This window comes from Bombus pyrosoma, linkage group LG3 (assembly GCF_014825855.1).
Source record: "Bombus pyrosoma isolate SC7728 linkage group LG3, ASM1482585v1, whole genome shotgun sequence".
Taxonomy (NCBI): Eukaryota; Metazoa; Arthropoda; class Insecta; order Hymenoptera; family Apidae; genus Bombus; species Bombus pyrosoma.
In genome coordinates, this window is record NC_057772.1 from 1070841 (window position 1) to 1088265 (window position 17425).

General features: G+C 50.9%; 1 protein-coding gene across 5 annotated transcripts in view; it reads left to right on the plus strand.

Annotated features, from left to right (window-relative positions):
* The window catches only part of LOC122578021 (voltage-dependent calcium channel type A subunit alpha-1), a 101066-nt gene that overhangs the window by 43240 nt on the left and 40401 nt on the right, over nucleotides 1–17425 (plus strand). For 3 of the 5 annotated variants that reach the window (XM_043749859.1, XM_043749860.1, XM_043749861.1), the window contains 2 exons: nucleotides 15911–16025; nucleotides 16295–16689. In XM_043749859.1, the coding sequence (XP_043605794.1) occupies nucleotides 15911–16025; nucleotides 16295–16689 (510 nt within the window). Of the gene's footprint in view, nucleotides 1–2927; nucleotides 3210–15910; nucleotides 16026–16294; nucleotides 16690–17425 lie in introns of those variants that run through there. The other 2 variants (XM_043749858.1, XM_043749862.1) reach the window with 2 other exon arrangements.

The following is a 17425-nucleotide window of genomic DNA, read 5'->3' on the forward strand; positions in this document are numbered from 1 at the left end:
GTCGTTGTCGGTAGATCACCTTCGACACCGTTCGTTTCGCTTCCTTTCTATTTATCTTATTCAACGTCGACGAACCTTCCCGTTCTGGATGCAGCCGGTTTGCACGTACTTCACGTTCAAACCAAGCCGGACTACCGGTGTGTTCGTTTTACGCACCAGCGTCTACCGACTCGTCGCGTTCCGTCGAGAAGCTTTTTCACGCTTCACTCTGCTCGATCCGCACGAAACGAATCGCTTTGTCCGTCAACGTATCGACTCGAGAGATCCGTTGCACGTCGCAAAGTTTTCGAAATTCGAATCAACGATTCGAAGCATCGAACGCGCTGCTGTTTCCCATTTGACCTCTTTACGAGGCAGCGTAGCACGACGGGGATCAATCGGCCCTTATCCGTTCGACGTATAAACATTTCAAGAACGCCGGTTTACCTCTCGTTCGTTCGTTCGTTCGTTCGTACGAAAGATTCGCACCAAAGGGAAACGAACGTCCGAGATCGATTCTGTTCCGATTCGTTGAAAAATTCTGTCCATCGACTCGATGCTCGTTCGATGGATCGGAAGAAAAAAAAAAAAAAAATTACCGGCAAACAACGTGTCACGATACATCGATGAGTCGTTTCCCCGGCTCTGTCTGTCGTATCGCGTTGGCCCCGTTTATCCCACCGTTCTTATCGAGCTTTCATCGCGTCGCTTATCAGCCAGTGCTGTCTGTTCGTGTCCACGAATGCAACGTAGCCGACCAGTTAAAGGGAACGCCACGATCGCTACGCAGAATGTTTTGCGTCTGTCTCTCTGTTCTCTCTTTTTACACTACCTTCCTTCGTTAAGCAGCCGTCAAAGGAGCGATCGTATTTCCCGAAGGAGGGAGGAATCCTCGAGTTTCTGCGACAGACCTACGCTCACGCCTACGCACAGGCTGTCCTCTTTTCGCCCTTTAATCGTATCGATTAAATTCTGATGCGTCGCTTAATGGATCGAACCTTTGAACCTAACTTCTCCGTGAATAATTGCTTTAACGTTGTTCGGTGTTACGGTTGCGCGACTCGCTGGATAAAAAGTCGAACAAGTATTTTCAAATTAATACCGTCTGCGAGGAAAGTAGAGATAAGCAGCGTGTATCGTAAAATTTGCACCGTTTAAAGGCAGAGTCTGGTTGCACTCTCGGTCGCGGCGATATTATCGTAATTCGGCGGAAAATGATTTAAAGTTTTTGCCATGTTACGAGGTCGTAAGGACGCGTGTTTGAACGGCCAACGGATTCCGCTAACGAAATATCTAGAGTTCCGTGTTACTCTCGTATTAGAAAGTATCTGTAAACACGAGTGTATCGATTTTTAGTGTCACGATCGACCAAGAAAATTAACTTCCGAACTATTAGGCTTTCAACGTGAATTCCATTGCCTGCAAAGAATACTTGGCTGCGGTGGAAATCTCTGGTCAGGCGGTAGCGTTCGATGTTCGTCGAACGGGAATTCTACTTTTATTAGCGGCGTTTTACCCACGAAATCGTATAACAGGGAGCACGTACGGCAGGTGTCCGCGTCGCATAATCGTCCGCGTTAAATAATCGGCGAGAGAACGAGATTAATTAGAAACGAGTAGCGACGTTCATCCTGCACCGCGTCATTTTTCTTTCGTGCGCTCGCCACTTGCGAATACGTAAAGGGCATCCGCTCTGAATTTTTCGTCGAACCGGTCGTAATTTGGCAAACCGCATTGGAAATTTAGTTTATGCGGGGCGATTTATCGTTTTTGGTTAAAACGTCGAGCAATCGCAGGCGTTCGTAGCCACGCGACCGACCGAGCTTCGTCTCTGAAATCCCCGGGCTAACCGGCTCCTGCTGCGACCGCCTCAGATTTTTACGCGTCTCCATCGAAAATACCTGAAAATAAAGGTCGACGACCCGAAACCAAACTGTTTTCGACGTGTCGCCTCTATCTTTGACTCGATCGACGACTTTAAATCGGCGTACCATCGTGCGCTTTCGAAGATGAAACTCCTCCCCTGATATTTGGCGAAACAGACGAGGAAGGGGGATCGCACGAATTGTCGTTAAGGCGATGCCTCGAGAATATCGAAGCGATTCAAGTTGGAAAACTACACGCACGATGTTTTGGGCTTCGTGGAATACCCAAAAGTGAAAACTCGCTGCATCCGAGAAACCAGCGAACCGTCGAACGCCAGGATAATTTGCGTGCGATCAAAATTTCCACGCTCGTATAACGTACAGCGTACGTATAGATACGGGGAACGTAATATCCTCTCTGAAAGGTTGTGTGGAGGATTGCGAAAGGAGGTCGAAGATCCCGGTTCGAGTGTCCGACTGGACGTTAATTTATTAGAGATCCGTAAGGCTGGTTTGTCACGTAAAAGCCGGCGTTACGTAACTGTCAATTAAATAATGGCTCGAAGCGTGCCGGCCGGTCGTTTTGTCGTTCGTTCGGTTAATCGCGTCCCCCGTGCATCCAATCTCGATTCGATCGATCTAATGGACACGTTCGAGCGCGACTATTTCCAAGATAATACCGGCGAATCGCGCGAAAAAGCGAATCGCCTTTCCATTCGTGTCACGTAAGTCGTCGCATTGTTTCGTCGGCGGTGAATTTTTATGAACTTCGACTCGAGATTCTCGATTCCTTCTGTTTCTCGTTGGAATTGTTTCCGCTAACCTAGTCGTTGCCAAAGAGTAGCGAGTGAGTGAGTGAGAGAGAGAGAGAGAGAGAGAGAGGCGAAAATTTCTTATGTAGGCGAGAGGAGAGCCTCGACGATCTCGAGGAAGAAAGCTCGTGCCTAACTGACGATCCAAAAATTGCATCGGACGTTTCGGAAGGGCGAAGGAGGACAGCCCCTGTGGCGGAACGCTCTCTCGTCCCCTCGTCGCCAACGTCTCGGATCATAAAAACCCGCGAAATTGGGTCGAAATTTCTAGGGAAGCGTTACGTCGACTCGTATCAGGCCGATTGTCGAGGCTGATTGCTTCGCCGAGATGGGCCGAGCTAGCTGGCACGGAGGTTGGCAAGAATGGCGAAGGCAGTTGGTGCGCGGCACGTGTGAGAGCGGGCAGGCTTGGATTCGCAGTTGGTAGGACTGGCTCTGACGCCCGTAAAACGGGGAGTACGACGACGCTGGAGGAGTCATGGACGAAGGAAGAGGACGCGCGACGGGGGTGGAAGAGGATCGCTCGAGCGGCCGAGGAGGGGCCGAAAGGGCGGTATGAATGAACGATCGATAGATATATAGTTACTTGCTGCCAGGTATCCACCTTTCCGTGTATTTTCTCGCCAGACGCGAGACTATTCTTCCCAAAAGTATCTCGATTCCCTTCCAACGACGTGGCTTTTATCCCCGGGGTTTGCCTACAACGGGATTAAACTTGCCTGTGTATCTTGGACAGGTTTTTCTTCCGAACGGTCTTCTTCTCTCAAACGCACACTCTTCTCTCTTCCCTGCGTCTATTTTTTCCTTCCTTCGCTCTTTCGCCACTTTAATCGACCGTTTGACTCGAAGCTCGCAGCAAATTGCTGGTTATCGGGCGCTGCGATTCCATTTTGCGAGTTGCTTTGGTCGAGCGAACATTTATTCGTCGAAACTATCTAACGACGCAGGAATTAAACTCTGACGAACAAAGTCGTATCTCGATGGTAGTATCGCGAGAGTAATTACGAGTCGCTGTCGGTGACGACGCGTAGATCGGTCGCGGCGCGTTTCGCGTTCGGAGGAACCAGTCCGTTGGCCCGTGTAAGTACACCGACGTTACGCTGGCGATTCTACCGTGTGAAACTAAATGGTTGCTCGGCCCGAAAACTTTGGCAACGGATCGGTCTGCTATCAAAACGAGCCGTGCTTCGTAAAATTCGATCTCGTTTTGCATTGCAAACGAACGGAGATTACGTTCGAATTTCATCGAACTTTTCAAAGCGATTCCTGCTAAATGGGCAAATACGTTTTCACGAGCTGCGCGATCGCCAGCGTTTTCAGACACGCGAAAGAACAGAGTGCCGTACGACTCCTAACGACAAATTTAATAATTCGAGAGCCGGCACGAAGCTTTCGGTTCCGCCCTGTACCGGTGATCGGCTAGATCGATATGGCGAAAGTTTCTTTGTGCACCAGGTCAGCGGTGAACGCGTAGTGTGCGTGCACACGTTTCAATATACCACGTTTCAGTATACCAGGCTAGTTCGCACATACACGTCCTTCGTACATAATAAAGCTCGCATATTCCCTGGGGTCGACTATGCCACCGTAGGGATGCCTTTTACATCTACGATGATATCGCGCGCGCGTGCGTTTAATACTCACGGTTAGATCCGCTTCGTTCGTTTAACCTAATTGCCATCGTAGTTTCGTTGGATACAATGGGCGTCGGGCATACACGTACGTAGACATCGCGTGCAGTGTTTTTATTATCACCGGATAAAGAACCTCGAGGTTAGTTTCGTCGGATCGGGCGCCGGAGAACGTTACAGGAAAGAGGCGACGAGGGTGAAAGCGGCGGTATCGTCCACGAGTGACGCGTGCCTGTCAACATTTTCCGCGCAGCTGCTACCCGTGTCTTTCGAAATCGTTGGTTCGCGAATCCGACAAAGTCAAAAGTCCTTTCCATAAATAGGAAAATCGTAGATCGAAGAAAGTTAAGCGAAACGTGGCAACCTCGACCGGCATTCGTCCACGTTACCACGTTCTTATTTCCTGGAATATCGTGCGAGATGTGGAGAGTTGAAATTCCAGCGACAAAAGGGGCAAGCTGACATACGTAAGGCACGTTGCGTGGCGAAGGACGCGGGTTCTCGCTTCCCCTCTGCCGATGACCAATGGCGCTCGAATGCTTGGTGACCTCGTGGCGTAGGCGAAAGAGAATCCTGCCAGCGAATGCGTATATTATTGCGTGTTTGCGTGTGTGCGTACGTATACTGCGCATACGTCGACTTCGGCTGTGTTCCGGCTCGTCCAACTCTCTTCCACTCCCCACATCCCCCCCACGCCTCTCGCTCCTCCGTGCCCTCCTCTTGGCTCTCTTTTTCTATCTTTGCTCGTACCACTTGGCAAAAGCTGGAGACACCGAGTCGCCCCGGTTGACCTTACTATTGACAAGGGCGACATCCCTGATTTATAAACCTTGGGCAGCGTAAGGAAATGAGCTTCGCGTTCTACGATACAGATACGTGGATGGAGCGGATGTAGAAGCGGGTAAGGGAGAGCGACAACTTTTGGAACGTTCGGCGATTCGATCGCCCCCCGTTTGGCCGACTTTGTTCTTGAGAATTCTTCGTCGCCGCGCTTGTCCATCCGGAAGAGGTTGTTCGTCGTTCGACTCGCGTCTCTGCGAACAGCGACAGGATTAACGGGGCAACAGAAGAAATCTTTCCGATCGAATTTGTAAATCGCTTCGCCGCGAAAAGGAACGTAATTCATCGCGCGCTACGAGCGCAGTGGAAAGTTTGAACAGCGGTAATTTATCGCGCGTCGTATTGGAAAAGTAAGAACGCTAATGTAAAAAAAACTGTGTCGACTCTTCCTTCTCGCTCTCCCGCACGCTATCTCCACGATCTAAATAATCGTTTAAGTTACGCCGGTGTTATAACGTCATAGTTCAAGGATTTGAAAAGCGCGATTCAGCGTTCCAGCGACGCGTCTGGTTTCGTGGAACGTGGACGGCACGCGTCGCGTTCCCGCGTCCAACGATTCGCTTTCGGTTCGGCGAAGCCGACTAGCCGCGCTTTCAATTAGACGAATCGCGATTCATCGAAGGCCAAGAGTTGTATCATTCGTGCTAGAATGTTATAGTTCAAGGATCCCGTTGTCTACATCGAATGGCCTCGCCATCTATTTATTCGAGTTGCATTCCCCGGCGTTTTCTAGAATTCATCGCGTAACGACAATGCGAATCGACGCAGTCGAAACGTTGGAATTTGTCTCGGGATCGAAGTAAAATCTTTGGTCGAAAATGCGTTGCGATCGAGTGGAAGGAGATCGATTCGGAGCAGACGCGTCCTGCCGAAAGCAGTACGAGAAGCTAGACGTTTGGAAGGTGCGGTAGAAAGGGCAGCGCTTGGCACGTCCGGTCTTTTAAGTAGTACAAGTACGTGCGTGGTCAGACTAGCGAGAACAGCTACGGAAACGAGTTTGGCACACGCGCTACCGTAAGTACCAACTTTGCGATCGTAATTCCTTTAATGGGTCGTTGGAATATTCAAACCTTCGTGGAGATTATCATTTACAGCTTTCCTCGTTGCGATTGGCGAGATTTACAACGCAACGATAACGTTCCGCCAGGCCGAACGTCGCGAAATTTTTAATAAAAAGGGGAAAAAAGTGGCAACGTCTGTCGGTTTGATATCGAATATTCTCCAGTAACGAGTCCCTTGTATATATAAAATTTTATTTGAAATAAATTGGTAGGTCAGCCGGTCAACTTCGAAGGGCAAAAGCGGTACAGCGAATCGTCGGACTAGTTGTTTGACGCGCGCCAACTTGCCGGGAAATCCAAATTCGATTTTCCAACTTTATCGCTGTGAGAACAAACTCGTAATCGTTTCCACGTCGAGATATTGCGCGGAATTTCCACGAGTACGCCGCGTTATCGCATCCATTGACTCGGCAAAAATTGTTTTAGTCGCAGAAATTTCTAGGAATTATACGTGTAACCGAATTTGCATATTCTAATTAGCATCCTTCGGCGAACAGTGAACGGTCGGTTAATCGGTTCCCCTTATCAATGAATACGAGCTTCTTGGGACGGTTCTTTCACGGTCGCGTGTTTCGCTCATTCACTCGCGTCAGTCACCAAATCATCCATTCGAATACGTGGAACGACCGTTGCCGCCTCGTGCATTATTTTCCGATTCACGAAACCTTCCTTCGACCTCCCGCCGCCTTCCTCCCGCCTCTTTCCTCCTTGCTCCTTCGCTGCGAGTCACGTAGGATTTCGCAATCCTCGAGCTGCCACGCGCGTTTCCCGCCGACCGCCACGATACGCGTAGGAGGAAATTTCGAGAGGTAGCCGGCAACGTCACCTCTGTAATGCCTGTCTTTGGTTACGTGTCCTACTCGATAGGAATCGAACGGCAACGTCTCGCCAACGCTCGGCTTCGCTGGACGAAAATAGGTCACTCAGGTCCTAGATACATAGGTATCGAAGTGGCTCGTCTTTGATAGCTCCGTACGTATCGACGAGTAATCAAATCGCGTTTAAGGATACTGGAAGAACGGACGATTTTACCAACGTCCGCACTAACCGCGGAATCGAGGGAAGACGGGGAGGCGGCTGATTTTCTCTGGAGCGCTAAAACGAAACGTATCCGCACTGGTTGGTGCAACTTCCTCGGAAATGGCGTGTGTGGCGAGGAGCGTGGGCGTGGGACGAGTCAGACGTCTGGCCATGACGTTGTTCCATTCCCTTTCCTTCTCTTTCTCTCGATTCCTCTTTCTCGGTCGCTGTTCGTCCGAAAGAGTTAAAATCATAGATGCGCGTCTCGCAGCAGCGTTTCGAGACGTTCTCAGGCGCCAGACGATCTCGCTCGTTTATAGCCGTCCCCTTTCGTCTCGACGTTACGAGCCACATAGTTATACAGCTTTATCCTCGGTCGTGACTGGTGCTCGAGCACTCGCCAATCTGGAGACAGCCCTGCCAGGAACCCTCTTCCCCTTCCCAACGTTCGCTCGTCCTTCTTTCAGATTCTCATTCATTTTTTTTCCATCGCCGTTGCTCGTCGTTGAATCAGCAAACTGTCGGCGACCGCGGACAATCGAAAGATCGTCCTCCCTAGGAATTTTTGTGTCGCGCAAATCGAATTAATTTTGCGATCTAATCCGATTGACTCGCGCACGTCGATCGACAGTTTCTTCGCTGTTTATAAGTTTACGCGACGGATTTCTTCGCGTTTGGCAGTTAGGCAAATGTTTGCAGGGCCAGCGATCGCGCCTCTCCTTCGCGCGTTTGCCCTGGGTTTGCCGAGGCTGTTTTGCGTTTCGACGTTTTTCGCCTCGATATCACCGGCTGCGACATTCCATTTTATATGATTTACAGCGTTCCACTATGTAGCGTCACCTAACCGGTCGTAAATTACCGCAACGATATCGGTGTTCCGCGCGTAAATCAACTTGCATCATTTTCAAGTAGATGTCGAATTTGTTGAATCGTTCGAAAGTACGTTCGAAGAACAATCGAACGCTCCATGGGACGATCGAACATCTATTTCGTCGTAAGAAACTGCCTCCGAAAGTCTGTAATACGATATCGGAGCGTAACGGTTTCTCTCGAGTGTCCTTTACGATTGCGAGCAGAAGTTTATCTTCGGGACGTGGCTGTCGCAAGTTTGGAAAATCTCGAGGAAAATTTGATCGTTCGAAACGACGGCTATAGTCGGAACACGCGATTCGCGTTTTCGATCGACGCATCGCAGCGAAGCTAGAGTACGCGGTGTAATCGTTGCCGACCGACGGGTTGCTCTAAAACGCATGCGTTTAGACGCAGACGATGCGTTTATAGCAGCGACGACGAATAAACGCGTTAAAACGTACTCGTGTATCCGCTTTCTTCGCTATCGTGGTCAATTAAATTTGCATATCACTACCACTTTTGCAAACGCTTGTTGCCTACGCTCTACACGCGCAAATTCCTATTTTCTTCGATAAAAAATTAATATTTAATATCTTTATCGTACTCGATAAAAACGGGGCAGGATCATGGCCGATAATTTATTCTCGCCGTCCGAAATTTCGATTCTATCGGACGAGTGGCAAATTTCCATTGCGATTAATAACATCGTCAGGTTAATACGAGAGTGATATATATCGTAGATATGTGACAAGAGTCGGGAGGAAGGTAGAGAAGTCGAGGGGATGCGGCTGTGATTAGGCAGTGCACGTAGATCGACGTACTCGTACACGAGGCACACGAGGTGCACGTAAACGTACGCAGTGACATAACGCGCGATCGCAGAACAATTCGCCAGGGGTGGTGGTAGCAGCAGGGCAAGGGCGCGTTAGGGGAACGGAGGGGAACTGTCGAAACGAAACGGATACACGTATTCGTCGCACACGTGTACAGCTGACGTAACCCCGGTTTCTGGGGGCAAATAGACCGAAAGGTAATTTTACCGGGCTATGTAGGCGGTTATTATGGCTAGGTGGCTCTTTAACGCTGGCCTTCCCTCGCTTTCCAACACCCGTTTCTCACCGACGTCCGCCTGCGTTTACACGGGTTTAACGCGCAGACAATGCTATTAGCGCTATTTATGGTGCCTCGGCTTCGTATCAGGCTCGTCCGCATTAGACCGTGGGTAGTCCAATTGCGCTCCATCTCTTCGTCTCTTTACTTTTTATCCATCGGAGCGCAAATTTTGATAAAATCTGGCTTTGCCCGGTAACTGTATTTTGGAAGGATCGGTATCGACAAAGTTCCCCGGTTTCGAGATTCGGCCGAGCTTTCGATCTCGCGCGAATTTGCTCGTACGATTAACGTTTTCGAATCGGACCTAACGACGTCGTCACGAGGCAGTCGTAATAGCGTCATCGATCTGTCCCTGCTTTTGCATCAGGGTAGTCGATGCATGTTCTTCGCGAACGATTCGGTAGTCGTCGACGAAATATGGCGAAACTCCATCGCTGAGTAGTCGAGTAATCTCCAGGCTAACGCAAAGTAGCGAGGTATTCGTCGCTACGTTAGCAGCGATAGCTTCCGTTGACGAGAAGCTCGCAGCTATCGTTTCAGTGAGGGTAGCGACGTCGCGCGACAGACGGACTCGAGAGTGGAGACGAGCCGAGAGACCGCGCGCAACCGGTGATTTCTATATGCTCGTTAAAAGAATCGATAACACCTGGCATACTATCGATAGACGAAGTATAGTATCCTTTGGGACATGGCAAAGTTGCGAGTCAAGGCGTCGAGTAACGATTGATAGCAGCGACATTCAACGTGTCTCTCCACTTAGCATCGTGCAAATTTCATTTCCTATAGTGATTTCTCAAACAGAATGGTTTCTAGATGAATGTCGAACGTTCCTCTTGTCGTTAATTTCTGCTTGCACGCGTCCTACTCGCTACGTGTTGCAAATGGGATCTCGTCGTTGAACGAGGTGCTGGGAATTTCTTTCCTCTCGAAGTTTGTCCGATACACGTGACACGAAGTATCGTAGTATCGGATGGGTGGCTACCGCGTGACGCGTGTCCGTTAGCGAAAAATCTTGGCACGCTGTGACCGGCTGATGCGATCACCGCGGTCGATCGACCGCTGCCTGGAGCGCTTCGAATCGAATAATTAAGACGAACGTTATGCAGTGTGATCGCGTCGCTCGACGCCGAACATAAGCGAACCGCTGCATCGAATTCCCCCGAATGCCTTTGCCCGCGGCCGTACTACCTCGACCTAGATTTACGCACTAGCCACCGGCGTGCTGGGACGCTTGGACGTTCGTACAACCGCGGCTGGCCCAACAACACCATTTTTGCGTTTACGAACACGTACGGTCGATCGGATCACACCGTCGAACGAACCCTAAACGCTACGCCCGATGTTACAATCGCTTTCGTGTCGTTGTTTGCTTTCATGGATACGTCGCATCGTCGGAGGTAGTTTGAAATTTTTGAAAACGCAAAAATGGAAAATAGCGGGGTAGACAGGCGGTGGTAAATTGGAAGGAGGTACGCAACCGGTTGACGGAAGAATCCTGCGAAAACGTAGAGCAGGCTGGAAGGTACGCGGCCGGTAGTGGCGGTCGTGATGGTCGTGGCTCGGTTGACGTCACCGGACAAAATGGCGGAGAGGTGACGTCACCAGGAACCCCCTCTCTCTAGGTGGCTCCGCAACGTCGCCGACTGGTAGCCTCGATATCGCGGAGATGCCAGAGAATCGAGGTGTGTGTGTCGGAGAGAAAGCGCGACAGGGAGAGAGAAAGAGAGAGAGAGAGAAAGAGAGAGAGAAAGCGCGAGACGGTGGAGGTGTCGAACGGGTGGGCGCCGTGATGCCCGCGTCACAGCGCTTTCGGTGCTCCGGTGCTTTTTGGCAAGATCGTTTCGCGCATTTAGAGGGCGACATTAGCCGGCTTTTCGGGTAACGATCGCGGTCGCAGCGCGGCACAGCTGGCTGCCGGGAGACGCCCCGGAGACGCGTTCTCGTGGAGAGCGACGATCGCAGCCTGTGAACGAGTCGGCGACGATGCTTCGACCGGTGCTCGTAATCCTAAGGATCGTTCGATCGGCTTTGGTAGCGTGCACGTGGTGGAAAAATACGGGACGAGGCAAAGGGTAGGTAGACGGACGAGGAGCAGAGGTTGAAAGGTAGGAAGGTAAGCAGCAGACAGCAAGATGCCGGACACACAGGCGGCGGATATACTGCGCACGTGGCGCAGAGCGGCGATTCGGCTGCGCGCCAGCCCGAATCCCTGCGACCCAGGGTGGTGCGACCGGCGCACTCGAGCTGCTGCGATTCTTAGTCGGCCGCCAATTTCATCCCCCTATCTTCTCGTCCCTCTTCCCTGTTTTCTCTCGCTCTCTCGCTCTTCCTTCGCCCTCTACCCTTTCTTCCGCTCGAATATATTCCTCTCGACCGTTCTCGGTTTAACGTTAACCTCTATTCGGGCTGCGCCTCGTACCGCGTGGGAGCTGCTTCAAGGATGAATCAGGACTCGAGCACGATAACGCCTACCCCCCCCCCCCACCCGCATCACGTTTATTCCATATCGCGTTTTTCTAACCCTCGACGATTCGTCCGTGATTTCTCCATGATTCGCCTTTCTCTTTCTTCGAACGAGTCTCGTCGCGCTTCTTTCGCCCGAAACGCTTTTCAAGAGTAATCGCGACTGGCACGTTCATCGAGAAATCGAATATTCGCGACAGCTTGCTCTCGCGGATGTTTGATTTTCGCTCGTAAACGGCACGCCTGCGCCGATTAGTCCCGGTATAGATATATCGTGCGATATTACCGTGCTCGTTTCGAGAGCGCCGAGGCTAGGAAGTTCCTCGTTGCGTGCAAACCCGGTTGCTTAAAAAACACGATACGGTTGATATCGTTGATAAACTTAGCCCTAATTCGCCCGAGTTTCTTTTACGCATTACCGAAAACCCGTCGTTATGCCGGGAATAACGCCCACCTATAACCATGATGTAGTGCAACGGCTAGTACGTCGAGACCGTTGGTTCGTCGATCGTTGGTAGAAATGAAGGGTAACAGCGATAGAGTCTCTCGTATTAGTGACTGACTAAACGACTTCGGGAAGGGTTAACGCGAGAATCATGCACACCGATACAACGATTTTCAAGGAGATCCGTTATAGCGCGGCGTCACGTCTTTCATATTGATTTCCCGAAAGATATTAATAACTCTCGAGAAGTATCGTCGATAACTGATGAGCCATAATAAACTTTTAAGTGCCGTCCCAGTTGCTACGAATAGACACTAATCTCGATGCTTCTCGACGCTGGAACGCTGTTCCGTCAACCAGGATGTCGGACGAGACGCTGCAACACATTTTGCTTTCCTTTATGGCATCCAGATAATTGTTCGTTGCCCGAAAGCAGAGATTCAAAGGACCGATCATCGAAAATCGAAACGAACGAATATCGCGCACCTCGAACGTTTTCTCGCGATAGTTCGGGTCGGAAAATTCGATATCGCGCATATTTATACCCGCAACAGGATGAAAAAAATGGCCTTCTCTCACGACTGCTCCCTCGTTAGTTCACGATCTGGAATCGAAGGCCAATTATTTTTGCGTGCACCTTCCTTCTCCCGTTCGCCGGTTCGCCAACGTTCCATCTTCTTCGGGCCGTAACCCGACCAGCTATTCTCGCGTTTCTTCGTGAATTTTTCCAAAGTAAATTCGCGAGCTCTGCAAATTCGTCGGTTCGATCGGTAAGAGTCAAGGATGGTATTCGTGCGGCACAAAACACGCCGTTCCACCTTCCTTCGTTCCCACGTTTCTCCGTTCCTGTAAACGTTTTACGACCTTTCGCATTTAAGAACCGCGACGTTCCCTTCCGTTTCCCTCGAGAAACTGGACGACGCAATCAATCGGTTACGGTCAACCAGACCTTAGGTTTCCGGTCGCTGGTCCGACCATACGCCGGCTAATTCTAACCAGCTACGATCCGCTGCGCCGAATACGTTCGATCGACAGGATTTCTGGCTTTCGCGGGAAATCGTCCACGTCGAAACGATCTCGAGTTCGTTGATCCCGTTGTTAACACGAGTCAGCCGATTTTGCCCCGCGTCGCTTGGAAAAACGATCGAATCGCGAACATTCGGACGACGTAGCGCGCTTGGGCATGCGCGAACGAAACGATCGAGATCGTCGGAAAGACGAACGCATCGAAGAGAGAGAGAGAGAGAGAGAGAGGGGCGAAAGAGCCCTTGTATTAATTACCGCGAATAAAAAACACGGGTGGCCGGCGACACGAGGGTTTGGCACGGATCTCGGTGCTCCGGATCGTGGCTCGGTAACCTGTAAAAAGTCCTTTCGGACGGCGTTGCCTGGCATAAATCGCGATTAACCTTCGTCACGGGTTTTTAACTCGGATTTTTAGCTCGACGACGCAAAGTTAATTCGCCTCTCGCAATTTCGAATGGGAGAGCATGGTGTCGCGACTCGTTCCTCGGTAATTTACCGAGAAATCCCGGGGATCCTCGGGTCAGCAACGATTTCTATCGCAAATCGCTCGGAGGCACGACGTTCCTCGGGCTCGATCGCCAGCCATTTCGGTGCAGCGAAACTCGGCTGCTCGCGCAGAATCGGCCGTTAACCGAGGCCGGTTTGTCCGACGAAGAAAATCGCGAACGATCTCGACTCGGCACGCGTCCGATCGGTTAAATTCCGAAAGTTTTCGCCCGTGCGTAATCGGCAATAGGTTACACCTGTTGCTGGCGTAACGATCATCGAGACGGCTCGAACGAGGACCGAGCGGTGTTAGGCGATGCGACGCGTTGTTCTCCGCTGTCGAACTGTTCGGAGGCGGACCGTGCTAGCTCATTTTCGAGAGTACTATCGATCTTACCGATATATGAGCTACGCTCTATCAATTATTCGCGCTTCGATCTCAATAATTCAGAGACGTTCTGTCGGGCCGAACAGACGAACGAACAGTCAATCTGACAGGGAGTCGCTTGCAATTCTAACGCGCTTCCTTCGCGTTTAACCAGCCTATCCGAGGCACCTTGTACCGAGGGAGAGGAAAAGACGATTTTCGACGAGACGGGTTATTTCGATTTGTGCGAGATGAGTTGCATTTAAAACGTAAACAGTCGAAATGTCAACTTTCTGGTTCGGACGTGGTTAATTAAACCAAGTCGTTGACGTAACGAATGAGAATATAACGGCGATGATCGCGTCGATAGGTAACGTTGTTATCGTTATTACGATACCGTGGCTGACTGATAATGCCGTGTTGATGCGTTTCGCGTGTACCAGGTCGGCGTAGGTGGCAAATTACCGCTTGCATCGACAATGGACTTGGTATCTACGGCTTGATTAAATTAAATCGTTGTTAATTGATCGACGAGATTGCGCGCGTCCTCTCGTTTCGATCGCGCTGTTCCTGTACGCGTAGAGCATAGATTTGAAAAACGCCGAGGACATTGCGATTTTTAGATTCCGAGAAATCGTGGAAAACTCGTGCCGGACGCCAGCCTCGTGGAATTTCAAGTCCGAGCAACGGTTGTATCGACGAACGAATTGCACCGATTCGGCGAGTTGAAACACGTTTACGCGATGTCTCGGTTTACGCAGTTTCGCCAGCATCGATATTAACAACGCGCAACCGTTGTACTCTCTGCCGTATCACGAATTACGCAAAGACGTCTGATCGACGAAGGATAATCGCGAACCGAGTTATAAAGGGATACGACCGAACGAATTCAATGTCGCCGTTAGAAATTTTGCATCATTCGATTACTCTCGTTGTAGAACGAAGGGCATCGGGGACATTCTCGAGTTCCAGCGTTCTCGGAAGAGCTTAAGGAGCACTTTAGCGGGTTTCCAGGAACATCCCGAGAGTGACTACCATCGATCAAGAATATATATTCAGCAGCCAACCTTTTTCCTAGAATCGGTGAATTGGCAATAGGAAAGGTTGGCTGATCGAAATACTTTTCTCGTCGTGTCTGTTACGTATCGTCGGAGAAACGTTCGATCGTCGTAGAGGACGATATCGACGGTAAACGATCTGCTCGCGGTTCAACGCAACGAGGAGCTGATCGTCCTGTTCGTAAACGAGCTGGAACTTGTTAAGGATGGAAACGCTGATCGCGGCTGAATAGAGAGAATCAAGGCTCGGTGAATAGAACGTGATCTGGCAACGAGGCTTGCCCGCTATGTATCGAGCTAGAAGGCACGCAGCACGCGACAAAATGCACGGATGTCCTATGCGGTATCCTTGTCGCGAGTTATTGCATTACCGGCTACCTTGATTGCACTTTCCTACGAGTAGAAGCCACGCACGTGGCAGGCTTCTAGCTGCAAAAGTCTCGGCTAATGTAGTTAATTAGCCCCGGCGGCGTATTATATGCTCGCGCTGGCCATTAACGACCTCTCTGGCGAAACACTTGGCAACTACCATCCGACCAGGCGATTCTTATCCTCCCAAAAATAATCACGCTCCGTACGTATATTCCTGGCGTATTTGATCGCGTCGCAATGCCTCGGTAGCGTGACTTTGCATTTCTTATCTCGACAGGCGGAATCTCTCGCCGAAATTGCTCGGTCGAATGTCGCGTATCACGAAAGTCGAACGCGATCGCGTCCGCTTCTCGCGGTCGCGTATTCGTTTCCGTGTTTGCCGGTGACACGCCGCGAACTACAAGTTTGCAAAATCGATGGTATCCTCTGGTGGCAAGGTGTGCCGTCATATACGCGTGCCCGATAACATACCGTGAGTTTCGCTCGCTGACTAACACCTTTTATCTTGCGTGATTTGCAGGTTGGCAGCGCAAGAGGCGGCACAAAGGGACCCTGGATACGCGAGTCAGTACAGGAGAAGGCCGAGGTTGGCCGGACTGAGTGGTCTCGGTGACTGGACTAGCTTTGGAGGGGAGGTAAGTGGCGAACTCGAAAGATCTATGTGCTAGTTTCTTTGCTTTGCCGCGGAGGGATCGGGTTATCGTTGGGCATTCGCCCTCGGACAGGTATCGTCTGTCTTGTCTGTTCGTGTCGTAGCGAGGGAACATTCGGTTTCTCCGGGGGAAAGCGGTCGTTGTCAATCGGAACAGAATCGCTTTGAGCTTATAGAGTACCGAGGAAGAGGATACGGATGGTAAGAAAGGGGGTAGGAGGAGATTAAACGGAAGGAAAACGTTGTAAACAGGTACCTGGTCTGGTGGACATGGCGCCAGGCCGGGATCAGGGCGGAGGGGCGGGTGGCGGTGGGGCAGGTGGCAAGGGCACTACGTCGTTGTTCATCCTGTCGGAGGATAACTGCATCAGGAAGCATACTCGCTTCATAATCGAATGGCCGCCCTTCGAGTACGCCGTCCTGCTCACCATCATCGCCAATTGCGTAGTCCTCGCCCTCGAGGAGCACCTGCCGAAGCAGGACAAAACCATACTCGCGCAGAAGCTCGAGGCCACGGAAATCTACTTCCTCGGGATCTTCTGCGTCGAGGCGAGCCTCAAGATCCTCGCCCTTGGCTTCGTCCTCCACCGTGGCTCCTATCTGCGCAACATCTGGAACATCATGGATTTCTTCGTCGTGGTGACCGGGTGAGCGAATCGTTTTCTATTATTCCACGCTACCGATACTCTCCCCTTTCTTCTCCGGGACGATCTTTGACAACGGGAGATCTCGCTTTTCCGTATTCCTTCGCTGTCGGTTCGAGTTCGAAAGCCCCGTCGATCGATTTTCGCGCGTGCGAGAGAGAAATGTAAAACAGCCCAGGAATACGGAAAACAGGGACCATCCTGCGTTAAAATTCGCGAAAGCTCATCGCTCGAGTTTTACGTACTTTCGTTTCCTTCTACTTTTCTCGTTACTTTGTTTCATCGCGAGCTCACTCATCATTTCATTCACCATCCCCCCGTGTTCTTCTACTCCGTGCAAACGAACGAGCGCATTCTCGCTCTTTCCACTATTTTCCATCTTCCGCAGTCTCTTTGTCTCTCTCTCTCTCTCTCTCTCTGTTCGTCGTTGGACGGCGATGCATCGCGCGCGCTCTCGCTTCGTCTCGCAAGAAAACGCATGCAGAGGAAAACAGTGGACGAGGAGAATGTCTCGTACTTGGTCAGGCTTTGATCGAATATGCAGCGCGTTCCGTTTCGATGATTTCGCGTTAAACCACCACCTCTCTTATCCCTCCGATTACGCTCGCCTCGAGGAGCCCTGTTTACGGAGAAAGCCTTTCTTTCCACGTCGTTCGCCGCGTCCTACGCATTTCGATTTCCTACGAGCCGACGATCGACTCGACGATCGTCGAAGAGAGAAACGTTAACACGCGAACGA